General features: G+C 37.3%; 1 protein-coding gene across 3 annotated transcripts in view; it reads right to left on the reverse strand.

The window, feature by feature from the left end:
• Positions 1-21,842, reverse strand: part of LOC132133462 (NT-3 growth factor receptor-like) — a 246,746-nt gene that overhangs the window by 169,912 nt on the left and 54,992 nt on the right. For all 3 annotated transcript variants that reach the window (XM_059546308.1, XM_059546307.1, XM_059546306.1), the window contains exons 2-3: positions 18,314-18,388; positions 16,428-16,499 (exon numbers count right to left, since the gene is read on the reverse strand). In XM_059546308.1, the coding sequence (XP_059402291.1) occupies positions 16,428-16,499; positions 18,314-18,388 (147 nt within the window). The remainder of the gene's footprint in view (positions 1-16,427; positions 16,500-18,313; positions 18,389-21,842) is intronic.

Genomic DNA, 21,842 nt, shown 5'->3' on the forward strand with positions numbered 1-21,842 from the left:
TTATTATTTCACAGCATTAATCATAGGAATTTGATAAACGATGTGTCATAAGAAAACGTCTACTTGCGCAAGCAGCCATTTACTGGCCTACAGTCCGCCCACTCTATTAAAAGCATCATTTTCAAAGCTGTTCGGTTCACAGCTGATTAAGGTCATTAAATAGGTGGGCTGGTTTACAGACACCGTGGAAAGCATTTAGGTATCACAACATCTCTTGCTGAGCGACGAATGCAAATGTCTTTCATTAACAGCTCTCTGTATTCATTGGTGCTTCCATTTAGACTGTGATGTTCTGACACCCCCCCCCCCCTCCCTCACCAAATGAGAAGAATGTTAATGGCCGTAGTACTTCTGATGACATGATGCAGTAAGATGTTGCCAAATGGCTCTCTTGGCTTTTTGTAGATGCTGTACGATTGCAACTGTGGCAACAGGACGGAGATAAGAAAGCAGGCATGTCGTCTTGCTGGGGGTGAGCACTGTAGGAGGAAGGGGCCATCTTGAACTGTTTCCGAGCTAAGACACCCTGAGCTGTAGGCACAGATGGCACCTTGAAACTGGCACGTGTGACTGCTCGAAGGCCCAGAGCCAGAAACAACATCAGGGAAATCCATTTGTAGCACACCTCCACTACTGATGGGACCAGGGAACTGGCAGACCTGGCTACCTCTTCCTCAAGCAGAAGTGAATCTGGATTTAGTCAGTTCCGTGTTGCATAGTAACCACTCTGGAAGATTTATGAAATATGATGATCTGTTTGCAAGGGACCCCATCACTAAAATAACAAACTAGCATTAACTTATGAATAAAGATGTGAAATTTACTACCAATTTGAAAAACAAAGAACCATTTTATATTGTTTAAAAAACGTATATGTTAAAATGCAATTAAGAATAATATATATATATATATATATATATATATATATATATATATATATATATAAATATTATTCGGAAAAAAGTTTCCTTTGTTTAAACTTGACAGTGTGTCTGTTTTCTAGGCTCTATTACATCTTTAATCGTATAAAATAATTTATTTAGCATTTTTCAAAAATAAAAATAATTAAGAGAGAGAGAGAGAGAGAACTTTATCAATTAAAAATGGATAAAATAAAAAAGAAATTGAAAAAATGTTAATTATAAATTAATTTTATTATAAATTAAAATTAAATCTTAATGTGTATGTATAACAGATATGTTTAATGCATGATTACAGTATACATGTATTAACATGTGCTTGAAGACATTGTGATTTGGATGTTGATTGCTGGCTTTTAACCAACAGCATGAAAGACGCTTCTTTTTGAGAGCATATTTTGCTGGTGAAGAATAAATCTACAGCTAGACCAGCACTATCCAGCTTTAACCAGCATGGGAATTCCAACTTAAGTCTGTCTTTTCAGCAGGGTAATGACTTATTAGTAGGACTAACTGGGAAACTTCAAATTGATGAAGACATTTTCTCAGACCAGCATTGCCAGCTATCTTCTCCAAACAGTGTATTCTAATGAACTGTGTGACGGAGGCTTCTTCCAAGCTTGTACAGCCTGGCAGCTTCTGACAGAACCCAAAGGGACGTTTTCTGCACGCCAAGCACAAGAGCACACAGCCCTGACCTAATACTCCATTTTTCCCCACCCTTTTTTCCCCACTTTTTTCTTTTTTTCAACCCGAACATGTTTTGTAAGATAAGCCTCCTTAACCACAGCAGATTCTGCATGCTTTTTGTCTGTGTCAAAATGGATTAGAAGAGGAAAGTTGAGCGGGAGAAAGCCATAAGAACTGAGAGAACACACAACTGACTTTTCTTCCTTTTTTTCTCCACCGGGTTCTTTTAGAGATTAGAGCCCGTTGACGTACCCAGACTGAGGGAACGTTATGTAACAGGGTTTGTCCAACTCATGAGAGACAAGTGAGGACGTTGGACTCAGATGCCAAAGTTGTCCAGTCTTTCATGCCATTACTTAATGAAAATGCTGTAGTCCTCTCTTCAACTTCCTGTGGGTTTTAATTAGATCATTAGCAGTACAGATTTAATTATAGCACAGGCAAGTGCACGACGCATTAGAGGTGCACCTGGCAAACTTGGTCCATCATCAAAATACTGGGCGCAGATGAGCCTGGGCTTTCCAAGGTTTGGCAGCAAGTTGGGCTGCAGTGGCCTTCTGGGAATGCGGAAGCATAATGAAGTATTATATTCATACCACGGCAGGAGCTAAACATAATTTTCCTGAGAGCAGTAAACCAGCAGGGATTCGGATACTGAACCTGACTGGCCTACTTGACTCTACTCTGTAGAGCTCCAAGAACAACATTATTTTGCTTTTACCTTATTTTTGGCCTCTGTAGGTACAGTAGAGAGATGATAGGAAATAATGGGGAGAAAAGGGACAAACAGGATTGGCATAAGCCATATTCAAACTGGCATTGAGAACCACAGTTCAACGTTTTAAAGTAGGCAATTTGCAAAGTTCCTGTGTTCAGCATCCTTTCCTGCAACCATGCTATACACTAGGTAAGTGGTTCTCAATTCCAGACCTCACAACCTCTACTTTGCATATTTTTGATGTCTATCAGATAACCAGCTGATTAGAAGAAAGCTCCATGCATAAGGGCTGCACGATTATGACAAAAATCATAATTGTCTATTTTTCCCTTGAAACTGTAATTGCGATTATTAATTAAGATTATGACAGTTTACACTGAATGATGTTTATACCATTGTTTGATGCAACTGTATGCCATATTTTTATATGAAAATAAACAAGCTAAAAACACTTTAACTGAAAAACTTTTAGTGTTTTTTTTATAATACATATTAAGCCTCAAATGTCAATTATACATCGGATTGGTTTCATCTTTAAATGATAAAAAAGTACAAATATGAATGGTACTCACTTTCACTTTTACCATATATATAAAAAAACCACAATATAAATCAGAATTTATGCCATTATATTTTAGGAATTTTAGGAAGAGGATTCCTTGCAAAAAGAAAACAGCCTGACACTTGGCAATCTTTGGCATCAAAAAGCTTGAAACCCCCTTCTTTACAGAGCTGTACTATGTGCTTCCGTTGGGAAAATACTGGCATTTTAGTTCAAAAGCAGCGCTAATGCTGAACTATCCAAAATCCTCTATCATGCTTTTGACAGGCAGATGTGCTGGCATGTTAGTTTCGCGCTGATTATTTTTCATTAACTTTGCAGGCTGTCGTAGTCTATATAGCAAATGAATACACACGGTTTACAATGAAGATGCAAATTGAGGAGAGAAGTGTTTGACTTTCCGCCCTGGAACCAAACAAATGTGAACTGTGCACATTAAACATGGCAGACAGAGAGGAACAAACAAACTCCCACAAACAGTGATATTTGCGTACGCAGAGCTGTCAGTTCCACTGTCATGTGGCGGTGTTTGTGTGCATTTGCATCTCTCTTTCTGTCACTCCTTTTTGCGATCCTTTTCATCACTGTACGCGAGACCCCCTCCTGATTTCATTCTCTCTTCCTCCATCATCTTTTCTTTGCATCATTTATTCCAAACCACTGTAAAATGCTGAACCATCTCCCTCCGCATCTCTCTTAATGTTGCTTTTTATACCTTGTGCTTACCGACAGTTTATATATGGATGCTAGAAAACCGGGCTGTAAAAATAAAGACGGCGCTGACATTCATTCCCCAGGATTGGTTTGCAGGAGATAACAGCTCAGCGGCCAGCATGGGGTCCCGCAACAGAGGTATTGATCCATACCGTGTCAGCAGGGTTGGCATGACCTCCCAGAGGAGAGCACAGGCTGTGCCCAGCGCATCTGAGCATCACAGCCCATTAGCCCAGCTGATATAGGGAGCACCGCCTTACTGGAAAACTAGCGAAAGAGGCCAGCCGCTACGGTACAAGGAGGGTGGTTCAGAATATGAGCTTTTAGCCCAGTGAGATGACTGAGATATGCATAATGCCTAAATCTACTCGCATACAAGCACTCACAAAAAAAGGTAAAATTAGAATGATTATGACTGTTTTCCTCCAGATGTTGTCATTTGTTAACAAACAGAGAGTCCCGCCCCAAACTCGCACCACTGATTGAGTCAGTGTTACTGCGTCAATGTGCTCAAACAGATCGATGCTTGAATAACATGTTTAAGATGATCAGGTAATGGATGGCTCATTTACAGTTGATTTAGCAGATTAATACATTAATAATCTTGAAAATGATAATCTATATAATGTATCTTAATAATGATATTTATAAATAATAATTATATAAAAAAATAGTAATTTATTCAGTTTATGAACAACTGTCATGTCAGTTGTAAATATATATATATATATATATATATACAGTATATAATTTACATTATTAAATTAATAGCCTTGCAAATTATTATAATTTATAAAATGTATTTTAATTATTTTATCATTTAAATAGTTTTATAAAGAAAGTAATAGTAGTTTGCATTACTAATTTATGAAAAATTATATGAATTATCATCAAGTTATTAATTATATAATAAATCAACAATATAAATTATTATATTAAAAAAAAATATAATTTGCATTATTAAATAAACATGGCAAATGACTTTAATGTATAATCTGTTACACATAATATAAGACATGTATGCTTAATATATTAAATAAATAAATAAATAAATAAAATAGCTACAAAAATTTGTTATTAAAAAATAAATAAATAAATAGCCGAGGATCAGTGAGATATATATATATATTCTTTTGAACTTTTCATTCATCAAAGACCCCTGAAAAAAGTATCATGGTTTCCACAAAAATATTAAACAGCACATGGCTGTTTAGCACAATAACAAGAAATGTTTTTTGAGCAGCAAATCCAATCAGCATATTAGAAGATTTTTCTTAATGATCACGTGACACTGAAGGCTGGAGTAATGAGTGTTGGAAATTCCATTTTGTAATCACAAAAATAAAGCCAATAGTTTCGAATGATGGTGTATTTTAATTGTACACACTAAAAATGTTGGGTTACAAATAACCCAACCTGTAACCCAACTATGGGTTGATATAGCACCTTCCCATCTATGGGTTATTTCAACCCAACCCATTGGGTTAAAATCCTGTTGGGTTAAAAGTTACCCAACAGTTGAAACTACTTTATTGTTAATTACAGATTTTATTTTAATATGCAAATAACACATTTACAAATATATTTTAAAATATTTTATTTAAATGTACAAGAATGTGTAAAAATACAACTGACATTTTCAAGATGTACAAATGTGTCAATTCATATTCATATCAAAACACACAAATGTGCAAATACAGTTCACAGCTGTGGCCTAATGGTTAGAGAGTTGGACCTGTAACCCGAAGGTCACCGATTCGAGTTTCTGTCCTGGCAGGAGTTGTAGGTGGAGTGAGTGAATGAACAGCGCTCTCTTCAACCCTTAATACCCATGGCTGAAGTGCCCTTGAGCAAGACACTAAACCCCCAGTTGATCCCTGGGTGCTGGATATGGCTGCCCACTGCTCCGGGTGTGTGTTCACTTCTCACTGCTGTGTGTGTGCACTTGGATGGGTTAAATGCAGAGCACCAATTCTGAATATGGGTTACCATACTTGGCAAATATTACGACTTTCAAATAAAATGAACCTAACATATAATAATAAAACAAAAAATAATCATAAAATCAAGTAATAATAATAAAAATATACCAGCTGCTGGACCTACTGATGATCAATAAATTAAAAAAGTTTTTTACTGATTACAAAATACAAAGTTTTTAAGGAGGAGACAGTGTGCAGAAGAAACTATTAAAGACTGTGTGTTACATAAACTCTCAAATATGAGCAGAGGGCTTTGGGAAGTAGATGTCATATACAAAGAAATGTTTGAAACACAGATCGACTGCTTGTAGTATCATCTTCTGTTCCATCGCCTCCCCGTTTAAAATAATAAAATCTTGGGAGGATATTTCCTTGTCACCAAGCACCAGGACATGTGGATTCTGGATTGTCTCGTGATTCAAGTACAGCGAACCGGAGGGAAGTGGGAAACATATTTAACCCAACAGTTGGGTTATAACTAAAAGTAACCCAACGACGAAAAAAAATGACCCAACAAATTTTAAGATAACCCAACACATTGACCCAATATGTGTAACCCAACGGTTGGGTTAAAAAAAAACAACCCAACGTTTTTTACTGTGTATCTACACATCCCAAGGGGATAGAAATTTGTCTTGGAAAAAGAGAGGGAATCACATTAGTATACATTGCAAGCCTTATTTGAACCTGCCTCTCCTGCATAAGGGCCAGAGTTAACATCATGCCTGTTTTCCAGTAAAACAAGATCTCGCTCTCTTTCTGTAAAAAATCCCAGCACTTCTAGACTTCTGAGCAGACAAAAAGGTCCTGGGTTGACAAACCACCATACAGTGTAAGCAAGTCAATGCTGTGGTTTTGAAGTACAGCACAAAGCATGCAGACGCCGTCATGGAACAAGTGACTGAGAGCCGAGCACAGGAGGCCAGACCCCAGCCTCACAAATACCACTCTCACTGTTTGATTGACAGTTTTAATCTGTATAACACCGCTCCATCATTTAGAACCCAATCTATTTAAGTCAAAAAAGAAAAAAAAGACATCAGACAAATGGACACCGTTTCATGTTTCATAAAGGTGAAAAAAGCTTGGTCAAGTATGACATGAATGCTAATAAGTTAGAGAGTTTAGTGGTATTGTTTCATGCCATTAAGTAAGTCAAAAGTGACAACTGAAATGGAAAGTAGTGGTGGACTTGTGGGTTTATTGATTGGAAGGGAAGTTAATATTTTTCCCACTTTAATTGACCACTTTTTAGAAATAGAGACAGTAAAATGTTGCAATACTAAAAATGAAATAAAAACCTGCAATACTGGAAAATGAATGTTAATATGCTGATATATGATTGCCATATTCGAATGACACAGGAAATTGGAGGGAAAAAAAGGAGAAAGGGATCGAAACATGTTGCAGTCAAAATTTACACTTGCAACTCTAAAGTTTAGAGCAGATATTTAACAGAGATTATCATTTTTAATGAGATAAAAATAATAAAAGAAATATTATAAATTAATAATTTAATAAATACTTATATACACCCATAAGGTATAAAGAAAAAATTCACCAAAATATAACTTTTTTTAGAATATAAAATAATAATATAAAATATTTTAATATAAAAATACATTAATAAAAATAAATAGATTAATAAACAAATAAAATGAAGCAAACAAAATGTAAATTTTAATTTAAATTAAATCATAAAAAGTGAAAGGTTACAAAATAAATTTATAATTATAAAATAAATAAATAAAACTAAAAGAAAAATTAACTAATTGACTTAAAAAATATTAAACAATTTTAGAGTATAATATAAAAATAAATACATATATATAAAAAAATATTATAATAAAATAAAATATAATTATAAAAAGAATGATAAAACTAAAAATATATAAAATTGTATTAAAATAAACTGGTTGTACATTTTATTAAGTCGAACAGCTGTTTCGCATTAAATAGACAAAGAAACTTAAAAGTTATGACACTGTGTTTAGGATGTGCATTTAAGGTGTGCGTATTTGGTTAGGTTAGGCACTAATAAATTCTAATAAATGTTTCAACCGGAGTGTTCTAATACTTTACTTCAGAGTGGAATCAAAAGCATGAAAGTGCTACAGTATGTATAATAGATATTTATTTAGCAAGTCCTTATTTTTGAATTCTAGAAAGCATTAAGGTTTCCTATTCCAGCTTTTTGCTTAAGATCAATGCTGAAATCTGTGAGTCAGCTGCTGCCACCCGACCTTGCCTGTCACCCTAACATGATCTCTTTCTCAAGGGTGTCACAGGGACCCTGTCAGAAGCCTTGGCTATCAAAAGAAGAAACCTCCTCTTTTGACACATCTCTGACAAAGAAGCCAATTAGTTGGGCCTCTAATGGCCCAGACCTGTTCTCGTGTATGCCGGAGAGAGCTTTTATCCTGCTGTACAAGGACATCTCTCCATGGAGAGATGATGCTGATGCTGAGTGCTAGTGGCAGGAGGGTGTGAGTTTCACTGGGTGAGTGCAGGTTGGTGTGATGGACCTTTTTGTGTGTCTTTAAACACTGATCCTGAAATAAACACTCCTACTCAGTTTTTCCTGCACTGCAATGAGACAGTTCAAGAAGACTGGTTCAGTCTGTCACTGAGTGACAAACTCCCTGTTAATATAACAAATAACGGCATTAGGAATGCAACTGACTTAACGACATTCAATGAGAAATAATACACTTCAAATACCGTTCAAAAGTTTAATGCTTTTGAAAGTCTCTCACGGTCACCAAGGCTGCATCTACTTGATTAAAAACATTAAAATTGTAATACTATGAAATATAATTACAATTCAGAATGTGTTCTGTTTACATATATTTTAAAATGTAATTCATACCTGTGATGAAGCTGACAGTTGCAAGATCCTTCAGAAATCTTTCTAATATGCTGATTTGGTGCTCAAGAAACTAGCATCAAATGTTGAAAAAAAAATGTATACTCTATATATAAATGTATCTAAATTCAAAATAAGTCATTTTAAAAATTACTATTATATAGAACTTATATAATTATATAGGTAATACTGTAATTACTTTATTGTAGATGTTTTACAAGTGACAGATTATGTTTGGAACAATAATATATGTATAACTAGAAATTAACATAATGTTATTTATATATAAAGTCAGTCACAGAGTTAGTCACGTGGCATTTTCAGCTCACTGTGAGACGTTCAGAAACTGAGCCACCTTGAGCATTAATGGCAGATTTTAAACTGTGTACTTCCAGAGAAACTGCTGTTGAGGAATGAGATTATTATAAACCTCCCTGGTTTCAAGCTCTTATGGACCTTGAATAAATGTATGACTATATTCAGCTTTTCAGAGCAAAAAAAAAAAAAAAAAAACCTGTTCAGGAAAGACTTTCGAGAGCTCTGAAAACACTTTAGCTTTTAATTATGTTGTCATCATGTCAGAAACAGTGATATGGTAGAAAACGCATAAGTCTAGTTCTTTAAAATAGGGTCTGAACTGCATTTAAATCATTAATGACAGAATTAGAATGGAAGGGATGGAGCGGGTTCGATTTTATATAAAAATAAAATCTCTGATTCACTTCTTACAAACACTTCCTGTGTCTGTTTGCCTCTTTAAGAAGAATCGCTTTTGTATACCTCAACTGTAAGTCGCTTTGGATAAAAGCATCATCAAAATGACTAAATGTAAGTGTAAAATATTCTAACGAAAAATGAACATGGCACATGACATTGTCACATCATTCTACAACCTCACAGCAGGCATTTCACCACCCACAGCTCACTGATTCCATAACACACACACACACACCAGACTGTAATGTGAGAGTCAGGGTCACTGGTGGACCAGTAGGGGTGGGAATCTCAAGGAATTTATTGATTCTGGTTCTGATTTCAATTCAGCTTCTTCTTGATGATTTTAGTTCCATTAGTGAAATGGAAATTAACAGTTCTTGTTCCAGTTGATCTTAATTTTTGTGGATCCATTAAAAGGAAAGGAATCTAAAGGGATTTTACAATTCTGGTTGTGATTTTTCTGATTCTCAGATTTTTTGTAGGAAAAAAAAATCATATCATATATAACATTTAAAAATATATAAGATATGATATATAATATATTCAGTGTATCTTAACTTTTGTGGTTCCATCAAAAGGAAAGGAATCTAGGTTGTGATTTCTCTGATTCCAATATTTTTTGGTAGAAAAAAAAATATATATAAAAAAATATATATAATATAAAATATAAAATGTAATTATATTCAATATAAATTAGCTGATTCTTAGAATTTATTTTTAAAGCCAGTCAAATCATATGGGAGCTTGCAAATTTGGAATCCCCTTGCAATCTTTGCATGTATTTCAGGAAGAACTACCAAAACATCCTGCAAAGCCTGGTTCTTCTTTGACTACAGCGGCCTGTGCTCCTGAAGAGAGAGTGTGAAAGTAAGTACATAAAACAGTGAAGGATGACAGCCAGTGACAGTATAAGAAAGAGAATGACAGATGAACAGGCTGGAGAAAATAAAAAATTTGGGGACAGTCGGTATCCCACATATTTAAGAATATAACTTTACGACCTCTATAGACAATAGATTTCATCCGTATCAGTTTGCTGCTCTGAGTTTTATGGGAGCTGTCTTTCAGAAGTTTGAAAAAGTGGCATTGCAATGCATCATGGGTCATGATGAGTGACGGTCTCATTGCTCGGATTCATGGGCTGGTAATGGAAAGTAAAGTGCAATGAATGTGAAAACTGGTAGGCCGCAACATGGCTCGACTGCTTGAATCCTGCTTTTGCTCTGTGATGAAATCCTGCATATTTTAGTTGGACATATAAACCCTAAAAATGTCAAATCTGTTATGCAACTATCAGTGCAGCAAACAAAACAAATGAAAACAACCTGAAACAATCTGTGATGCATGGCGATATACCGAAGCATCATATTTTTAGCCTATCATGATGTAGTTGGCAATATCCAGCCCTAAAATTGACTTGATTTGTATAGCAATCACACGAATTAGCATTATTCGACCAAATTCCTTAAGCTTTACATTTCGCCTGACACAAATGAATAATGCAAAAATGCAAATATTGCCTGCCGGAAATGTGATTAGTCATTCCGAGCTGATGCCAACATTTCATAAAGCTCATCGAAATCACCAACAGGCATCATCATTAATTTCCGATTCATATTTCAATGAGCGAAAAGGACGGCGTCAACGCATTTAATGTGTTCTCTCAAAGCACTCAACTTTCATCAAGCCAAATAAAGCTCTCACTGGGGCTCAGGGGCCTTCGGAGCCCGCGGAGACAATGGAATGTCTCTCCTTTACTGATGAGCATCCTATCGCATTTCAGAAAGGGAGACATGGCTGACTGACTAACCACAAAGTCAAAGGCTCATTTTGGAGTTCTTTCACAAAGAAGGAAAAGATGTAAGCTGTTTTAGCGCGCTCCTCCCGTTGCGAGGGGAATAAAACAGCAGCCACATCAATAGTGGCATGAATAATAAATAATGTCATCTCAGGAACAAAGAGAGAGATGGATGGAGTGAGAGAGAATGATGGAGGAGGATAAAAAACTGAGATTGCATGCCAAGGCCAAGAAAGAAAAAAAAAAGAATGAGAACAAGAGAAAAAGAAGGGTGACGTCTATGAGTGATTGGTTTTAGAGAAGGACAAAGTTAGAGTCTGAGAGAGGGCAAAAGAGAGGATGACAGAGAGAAAATTCATGAGAATTTGGCATGAGGGAGAAAAGAAAAAGACAACTACCAAAATTACCCTTAAGTTACTGTTGTAACATTAAATGCAAAACGAAACAAAAAATGTAACCAAAACAAAGCTAAAAAAAAAAAAGCAAAGCAAAGCGAAACCAAACACAAACAAAAACTTTTGGTCTGAACTGTATATATATATATATTTTCATAGTCATGAAAATAAAGAAAACTCTTTGAATGAGAAGGTGTGTCCAAACTTTTGGTCTGTACTGTATATATATATATATATATATATATATATATATATATATATATATATATATATATATATATATATATATATATATATATATATATATATATATATATATATATATTATTTCATTTTTACTTGATCAAATATATTTCTTAATAATTGTATATATATATATAATTTGTTTGTTTATTTATTTATTTATTTATTTTTGTTAAAGTTTGGTCTTGTGACGATCATTCACCAGAGAGACACAGGGAGAGGGAGAGATCCAATTGCAGGTAAGATTTATTAATCAAATAAGGGTATCCAATAAACAGTCCAGGAAAACAAACAAAACAAAAGAGGGTACAGGAAGGAAAGGAATGGGAACTCGGGAAACGAGAAGGCAAGGGAAAATCTCGGGAGACGAGAACGCTGGTAACACGAAGGGTAAGGACTCCATACAAACAACAGGGAAAGACAGGTATTTATAAGGAGTCTAATGACAAATAGATTGCCTGCACCTGGTGCAATTAACTGGAGTGCAATTACTGTGAAGACAGGACCAGACTAGAGGAATTCTAGTGCCTATGGTAAAGTGCCTAAGGGGAAGTGAGCCCACTAGTGAACACCCCGGGAAACAGAGACTAGACAGCGTGACATTACCCCCTCCTCCACTGAGCAGCTGCCAGATGCTCCACCCGAAACTAAGGGAAAACCAACAGACAAAGAGACTAGGAGGGAGGTGGAGCGGTGGAGGACTAGGGGGAGGGATGGAGGGACAGAGGGCCAGATGACAAGGTAAAACAGTGTGGTCAGGTCGGACCCCCCAGGGTGGAGCAGAAGACCACCACGTCCCAGCGGGAGGACGAAACTCTGGTAATCCCATGGTGTTTATACTGGATTCCAGAAGATCGGTGATGACTTGACTCTGCTCATGAAAATCATTGGTGACTTCTATTTGTTCATGAAGATCACTGGTGACTTGCCTTTGTTCATGGAGATCCCCGGTGACTTGACTCAGTCCTTGAAGATCACCGGTGACTTGACTCTGTCCTTGAAGATCACCGGTGACTTGACACTGTCCTTGAAGATCACCGGTGACTTGACTCTGTCCTTGAAGATCACCGGTGACTTGACTCTGTCCTTGAAGATCACCGGTGACTTGACTCTGTCCTTGAAGATCACCAGTGACTTGACTCTGTCCTTGAAGATCACCAGTGACTTGACTCTGTCCTTGAAGATCACCAGTGACTTGACTCTGTCCTTGAAGATCACCAGTGACTTGACTCTGTCCTTGAAGATCACCAGTGACCCGACTCTGTCCTTGAAGATCACCAGTGACCCGACTCTGTCCTTGAAGATCACCAGTGACTTGACTTGACTCTGGAAGGTCAACAGGGACTAGTCTTGACTCTGCAGAGTCCATTGTAACTAGCCCTGACTCTGGAAGGTCAAAGGTGACTAACCCTGATGCTGGAAGGTCAACGGTGACTAACCCTGACTCTGGAAGGTCGACAGTGTCCAACCCTGACTCTGGAGGGTCCATGAGCACCTGACTCGACTCTGGAGGGTCAACCGGAACCTGACTCAACTCTGAAAATTCAACGGGTACCTGACTCGACTCTGGAAGGTCAACAGGAACTAGCCCTGACTCTAGAAGGTCAACGGTGACTAACCCTGACTCGGGAAGGTCGACGGTGACTAACCCTTACTCGGGAAGGTCGACGGTGACTAACCCTGACTCTGGATGGTCCATTAGCACCTGACTCAACTCTGGAGGGTCCATGAGCACCTGACTCGACTCTGGAGGGTCAACCGGAACCTGACTCAACTCTGAAAAGTCAACAGGGATCTGACACGACTCTGGAAGGTTAACAGGAATCTGACTTGATTCAGGAGGATCAACTGGAATGTGACTTGACTCTGGATGGTCAACAGGAGCCTGACTCGACTCTGGATGGTCAACTGGAATTTGACTCAACTCTGGAAGGTCAACAGGAACTAGCCCTGACTCTGGAGGGTCAACGGTAACTAACCCTGACTCTGGAAGGTCGACGGTGACTAACCCTGACTCTGGAGGGTCCATGAACACCTGACTCGACTCTGGAGGGTCAACCGGAACCTGACTCAACTCTGGAAAGTCAACGGGCACCTGACTCGACTCTGGAAGGTAAATCGGAACCTGACTCCACTCAGGAAAGCCCACTGTAGCTGCCATCCTGTGCAGTGGCTCCGGGCTGGCAGCCATCTTGTGCAGTGTCGCTCGGTTGGTGGCCATCTTGTACTGTGGTGCTGGCTCAGCAGACGTGACGTGAACAGTTTAGAGAATCTCTAGGATCTTTGACAGCATGGAGAAATAATCCAAAAACGTCTCAGCGGCCCTCTTGGGCATTGGCGCTGAACTGGCGGCCATCTTGCACCGTGGCGCTGGACTGGCGGCCATCTTGTGCAGAGGCGCTGGCTCAGCTGATTTGCGCCTTGTCTCCCCTCTCTGTCCACAATGGGGAGACGGCGGTTCCCATCCGAACCCAGAGTCGACGGGAGGCCACAGTGGAGATCGCTGCCGGGCCTCCTCTCGACCACTTGCTCCTGAGTGACCTCCCCTGGTTCCACGGAACACGACCAGGCGGGTACCCTCAAAAGCATTCCTCATCCGCTCAGTGACTGGGGAGGAAATATGATAAGACATACCGCTGGATCTTTTGGGATGGAGTCCTTCTGTGACGATCGTGAACCAGAGAGACACAGGGAGAGGGAGAGATCCAATTGCAGGTAAGATTTATTAATCAAATAAGGGTATCAAAATAAACAGTCCAGGAAAACAAACAAAACAAAAGAGGGTACAGGAAGGAAACGAACGGGAACTCGGGAAACGAGAAGGCAAGGGAAAATCTCGGGAGACGAGAACGCTGGTAACACGAAGGGTAAGGACTCCATACAAACAACAGGGAAAGACAGGTATTTATAAGGAGTCTAATGACAAATAGATTGCCTGCACCTGGTGCAATTAACTGGAGTGCAATTACTGTGAAGACAGGACCAGACTAGAGGAATTCTAGTGCCTATGGTGAAGTGCCTAAGGGGAAGTGAGCCCACTAGTGAACACCCAGGGAAACAGAGACTAGACAGCGTGACAGGTCTGTTACGATTTGACACATTTTCATCCTTTTGCACATAATTGTCAACTAAAAATGTTCTGCTATTTAAGAGTAAAATTGACTAGAAAAACTGAAATATTACAGCCTGCAAGCTATCCATATAAAGGAAAAGTGACATTTTATTTAGGGAATAACCTTTACAAGTTACCAATGAAAACCATTGCTGAATATATTCCGTCTTTGCACCATCATCCAATGGAAAAAAAAAAAGATGCCTCACCACACATGGCTAGTAGACACATGAAAGTGAATGCCCCACTTCAAAAAGCAGATCGACCAAAGCAATAGGCCCCTGCATTGATTTCTATGTATTTTATTCAAAGCTGCTCAAAAAAAATCCTTTGGCAGTCGGGTTTAAAAAAAAAAAACGAATAAACACATGGTAATAGGCCCCTTGGTAGCGAAACTCTTACTGCAAGCGTTACAAAGCTCAGTGAATCTCCAAAACAATAGGCTGCCAAAATTTATTGTAAAAGTCAGTATAAATTCAAAGTTTACCCTATTTACTTAGACAATTCATTTTCTAGGTATATTGTGTATGATTAACCAAAATAATACTTTACATGCTTATGAGACAAAATTATGAGAAACAGTGAAATACATGACGTGTGGCGAAAAAAAGAAAAAAAAAATATTGATTGATTTCCAAACAAGTAAAAAAATAAAAAAATAAAAAAGATGATTATTAGAAGATATTATTTAAATGTGTATTTGGGATAAACACACAGGTTAACTATGAATATAACCTTAGAAAGAAAAATAAGTCAGCTATTTTGTTACAGAAAAATTCTGTTTAAATTCCAGGACAAGTGTACAAAAACTATGTAGATACCCAAGTGACTGACTAACAGACAGAAAAAAGGTTCCAGTACACAACACTAAAGTGCTTACAGTGGACACATGTAGTGACAAATACATGACACAGAGTTCCCAAACATTTTGTATAGCCACTCACCAACATCAGTTTATGACCAAGAGAAAATAAGAAGTGCATCTGCAGGTGATGATGGACAGCACAAATTGGGGTGGACTGTGTGGAGGTGACAGGAGGTGCGATTCCATGTCCCTTCCACTGCTCACTGGCAGGAAATTGGGAAATAACAGTCCTGTCACACTCGTCCCATTCAGCCTTCATTAAGTAAACCATCTCTCTCTCTCTTTGCCGCATTCTCCACCACCTTCTCCCCTACAACTCAGGCAACTCTACCTCAGATAATCTTTGTTTATTCAGAGCACACAACAGAGGGTCTTTGCTTACTGTCACAACAAGGAAGGGAGCGAGTGATCTAACACAGAGAATTTCAAGAGGTTATTTCGGTCAAGCAATTTTAAGCCATCAAATATCTACAGACAAAGCTCTGCAAAACTGCTCTTTAGCGATTTAAATCCAACGAATGTGTCTGCCAGGCTACTCGCAAATATCACTTTTGAGAAATAGCTGCTGGTGGTGCTTAGTAACACCTGGCAGGGAACTTTATCAACATAAATTATGCACGGAGGTCCAAAGCATCTCTCGCCATGATACTGTGCAGAGTATACAAAGATAGAAAATGCATCGTCCCCATTTGCTAAACATGACCTACTTAAGAAGATCTATTGCCTGGTGTAGATGAACAAGTGAACCCAACATCCCGATCCATATCTAACAGTATGATTCTCAAGGAACAAACAACTGACTTTCAAATGAGGTGTTCGAGAACAATCTAGCACACAGGACTCACATGTAGCGCAGGTAGGGGTTCTTGGCGAAGGCTCGCGACTGAATCGTACGCAAGTTGCAGTTCACAATGTTCCTGCAATGGAAAGGACAAATAAACATGTATTAGTAATTTTTAGTCCCAAGTGGGATCCCAACAAATTTGACCAGATTTTTTTTAATCTTTAAATGCAAAATTTGAAAAATTTACAACAAATCTATCTCACTATTTCTAGAGAAGATTTGTATTTCTATAGAAGGTTTCAAACAGCTTCAGTTTCATGCATGCAGAAAAAAAAGCACCTGTGGCAAAGGACAATTAGGTTATGCTAATGTCAAATGCTGCATTAAGTTGTTCTGATTTGAAGTTTTTTCACAAATATTTTATGTGCTTGGGTCTAAGAGGAGGTGAGCTGGTTAAAAAAAAAGGGTGAAAGACCAGTTCATGTTCATCATTTTAAATGGATGTGACAGCATCTAGGGGCTAAACGGGCTGTTAATTGCCTAGCTGTCTCGCATTACTGTTAAAAGGGGAAATGTGGAAGTAAAAAAATAAAATTAAATAAAAACATCATCAAATCCTCTCTTCCAGTCTGTCTCCTCTCCAGAAGTAACATCATTAAGGGCAGAATATCATCAAGAGCCTGCATCCTTGCTCTTGGAGTTATTTATGCTGGCAGCTGGAATCAATTATGTATACTGAATAAAAAAATTTTATTGGCATTTGTGAGATGTTTATTTGCACGAAGCACTCTCTGCTCTTGTTATTAGGGATGTTTGCGTGAGCCAATACACCAAAGTATTTATTTTAGCATGAGGTTGGAGACTTAAGCCCGATGAATATGATACTTAACGTGGATAATCACCAACTGCCAATTTTGATTCGTGAACGGTGGCCTGAAAGGAGGTCTCAGAGCAGACGAGACTGATTCTGAGGAGGATAATTGAAGACATGAGTTTGCACAGAAAATTATTTACGAGTTTTTTAGTAAGTGCAATCCCGTCGGCTTCTTAAAATGCTGATATTGGACTGCAACATTTAGATTGATTGATCAACAACATATGGTTCATTACTGTAACCATGATTGCTAGAAAATGCAACAAGCATGTCTCTAAAGACCTGTTTACCCAAGGACGATAACTATAACATTAACTGTGCAGTTTTAATAACTATTCTAGTTATTTGAGAATTGAGACATCCAGTCTGAATACAATGAAAAAACAGAAGAACAATATCTCTGGAATAACTGGAATAACCAACTGATGAAAAAAAAAAAAAATAGAGATCAGAGTTTGAAATGACTTTGAAGAGACTGAACATTTAAAGCAGCAGACAACAAAAATGTTATGCCTCTTGTCTCACTACTAAGAACACAAATGTAAAAGTTGCATGATTTGTTGCCTTCCGGGAGCAGTACCTTAAGCATTTTAAATGATTAATTATTTGTCATTTCCTAAAAACAGATGCCCTAGATCATAACATCATTATCATGTTGCAGACTCCAACATAATTTCACATGCTGAAAGCCTAGAGAAACCACACATTCACTGTGGTTTGGGGCTTGGGGGTTACTCTGAATCTTCTCAGCTCAGAAATTCCCTCCAGTGGCAGACCGTGACCAGGTTCTGCCACATCCTCTTAATAGTAAAGGCGAGAGGTAATCGCTAATGAAAAACTTTCTAATCATTGCTCCTGGTCTCCATTAACCAATAGAGCTATTATAGGGTGGAAGAAGATGTTTGAGGGGCTCTTGTGAGAGAGGAAGCCCTACTTATGAAGACCCAAGTAAAGATACGTCCATGACGGCAGCAGATCAAAAAGCTATCTTTGGCGATTTTGTTTTATTATTATTATTCTTTATTTTTTTAACTATTGTCCTAAGCAAGATGTGGCAGTGATGTGGTACTCACAGTCTCTGAATCCCAGTGTACAACTCCATGTCGACATCCCTCAAAGTCTGCAACCCAGACCAGTTCTCAATGTGTCTGCAAAACAAATCCAGAACATAGATTTAGAATATATTAATCTGCAAATTCCCACTGGCCTGTAGAGAAGGCATAACTGTTGTGATTGGTTCAAAACAAAAACATGATAAACATTAGAAGTGCACTAAAATAAAACAAAAATCCTGACCAATAAGCTGTTAATAATTATGTTATGACAAATAACTGATAAAAGGCTGATTTTAAAATGATTTTGTACTTTTTTCCAAAAAACAAATAAATAAATAAATAGATATAATCAAATGAATAAACTGCGTAAAACACACCACAAGTACATTTACCACAATCTACCACAACATTATAAATTCACAGCATGAAAAATTATATTCTTTTTATATTTGCTAAATATATTTATTGAATATTTATTATTAAATAAGAGAAATAAGACTGCACAGTTAAAATTACAGTATCCACTAAAAATAAAATAAAATAAAATCTGTAATAATGGCTGATATAATATCAATATATTGTGCATTCTGAGATTTGTTTGGAATTTTACTGCACAAACAGACAAGGAGCTAGATATGTTATAAGTATATTATATATGTATAAAGGCACATTCGAACTTTCATCATCCACATAACCCACTAGGCCATGGCTCCAACTTATAAAGAACATTTGATAAAGCCAAAAGAAAAGAAAAAAACAACAGATCCCAAAGAACAAAAATAGACAGCATTCATGATTTGTATCCAAGCAGCCCAATGCCGCTGCCAGTGGTTGACAGAAATAACTAGTCCTCTTCAGAGCAGCTGTGACAAGATCCAGCTGGCATCATCGTTTTGTGAATTAGCACCCATTACAACACAGACTCTGATTAATAAATGTTTTCAGAAGTTTGGCCAACGCCATAACTATGTTTCTAGAAGTTTTCCCAGCTCAAACACTTTGGGCATCCGCTGCTAAACGCTGATAAACGCAGTCACTCAGAAGACAACAAGGGCTTGCCGACGAGCAGACGGAATTAAAGTTTGAGCTCTGTGTGTCATATTTAAGTGGAATATTAAAATGTTTATTTTTCATGTCAATGCAGGTATAACAATTACAACCATTTTGGGTTTCCCAAAAATCCCTTTTAATACTTCTTAAAAGATTTTTTTTTCTAAGTGTAAAAAATATTTTAATAGCTTTATTCAGTTTCATTCTATTGTCATTGTATGTGCTGAAAGTCATGATGATATTCAAAGATGATGTTCAAAGACTTGTAATTGTACTTTTGTACTTGGTGGAGAGACCTGAATGCCAGGAAAATTTTCTTTTTTTCTAATCAGTGTTGTATTGTGAAAATGTGGTTTTGGAAGCCCTTCGGTTTGAAGGACTCTCTTGGCTCCAGGAAAGTGTTTTCCAGTGTCAGTGACAGAAGGTTTTAGATGAACAGCAGGAGGCTTCTGCCTCTTCAGCATCTGTATTCAGCTCATAGAGGACAGCCTGGAGACATATGTTGATATACTGTACCAGCCAGGCTCTCATTATAACAGCAAACAAACATCAATGAGAAACTAATAAAAAGACAAGAAGAGGCACACTTATAGACTAAAACAAATACAGTGTAATGAGAAACCAAAAAAATATAGGAATTCATAAAAATAAAGATAGATGCATAGTTCTTTTAATATAGACAAAAAATGCAGCCAATGTTTTATTATTTGTACAGTTATTGTACACTGGTGCTCCCAAATCACGTTCTGTTTCAGAATTTATGGCTAGTTTAAATTACCCACAATGCAATTACACCTAAGCTAATGAGAAAGTGTTTAATTGAAGAGACGGCAGCACATTCCTTGGAGCATTTGGCTTGTCAGCTATGCAAATTCACACACTTGTAGCTTGCTGTTGTGGAAACGTGATTCCCAGAGGTCTCCCCACTCAACCATTGACAGGAAGTGGCGCTTGGCACCTGGTGGCTAGCGGATCGAGCTGGGTAGGCCATTCTGTGACACTCCTAAAGGAATCCAAAGTCTTAATCGCTTATTTATCTCTGGCACTTAACGACAAATGATTAAAAACTTCTGGGATTTGCCACTGTGTCATGCTCTCGATACTGTCAGTTCAGTCATTCAGTGGTTCAGCACTTCTCTCTCACGATCACTCATTCGCTCGCACATACAAACACCCAGATGCTGTTTTTCTTAACACTGCAGTAAGCAGCTGCACGACAGACATCTCCAATAGCAGTGCCCTGGAAATTACAAGCCGCCCTCCATCTGTTGCTAGCATCAGGTTTCTGAGCTTGGCTTGCACATATTTACATCAGACATAGAAATGTAATAATGTCCATATCTGTTTTGAACATGTCAAGCGTCTACACTTGATGTGTATATGTATGAGTGGACATATGTGGGTGCATTTATGTGAAAAAAATCCTGCACAGAAAAGCCTCGATGCACAGTCCAATTGGTTACCACACCTGAGTCTAATTATGAATTATATTTATAGTTGAACGGAGGCTGTCATCATTTACTTAGGTTGTTCCAAACCTACTTTTTGTGGAGAAATAAAGGAGACATTGTGAAGAATGTTATAGTTATTATATTGTATAATGTGGCTGTCAAACAGTGTTGTTATTGTAAAACTAAAAATATTACAAATCATTTTTGTTCGCTAAATTAAATTGTTCATTAAAATAAATATATTAAATAGATATCATATGAAAAACTTAGATAACAAATTGAAAATTAAAAATTAAATAAGTTGAAGAAAAATTACTAAAAATAAAATTATAGTTAAATATAAATATATATTTATGGAGCCCCGCACATGACATGCAAGAAAAAAAACAAAAAAACTTGTGCGCACGATTTACTAATTTGTTCCCTCAATTTACTAAAACGTGCACACGATTACTATTGTGTTCCCTCGATTTACTATTGCATTTTCTCAATTTGCTAAATTGTGCGCACACTTTAGCAAATCGAGGGAACGAATTAGTAAATTGTGCGCTCTATTTTTATAAATTGAGTGAATGCAATAGTAAATCGAGGGAATGCTACAGTAATCGTGTGCACCTTTTAGTACATTGAGGGAAAGAATTAGTAGCTTTATATTTTTTCCTGCGTGTCATGTGCAGGGCTCCGTATGACAGTTCTATGTGAGAAAATGTAATTTGTTATTTACTTTCCCATCATAATATCTTGCCCACATATCCTCTTATTTAACTTGTGCTCTCATACGATAACCACACATTTGAAAGACTTAAAAAAGAAGAAAAATAATTACTTGCCAATATGATCTGCAAGCATTTCTTTATTCAGAAAAAAAAGAATATTATACAAAATAAAATAATAATATGTTCTGAAGAATGCTGGTGAGTTTTGGTAGCCACTGACTTCCACTGGTTGAATAAAAAAATAATAATAATAAAATAAAATGTTCCACAGAAGACACAAGGGTGAGTAAATGATGACATAATTTAGATTTTGGTCTGAAATATCCCATT

This window comes from Carassius carassius, chromosome 50 (assembly GCF_963082965.1).
Source record: "Carassius carassius chromosome 50, fCarCar2.1, whole genome shotgun sequence".
Lineage (NCBI taxonomy): Eukaryota > Metazoa > Chordata > Actinopteri > Cypriniformes > Cyprinidae > Carassius > Carassius carassius.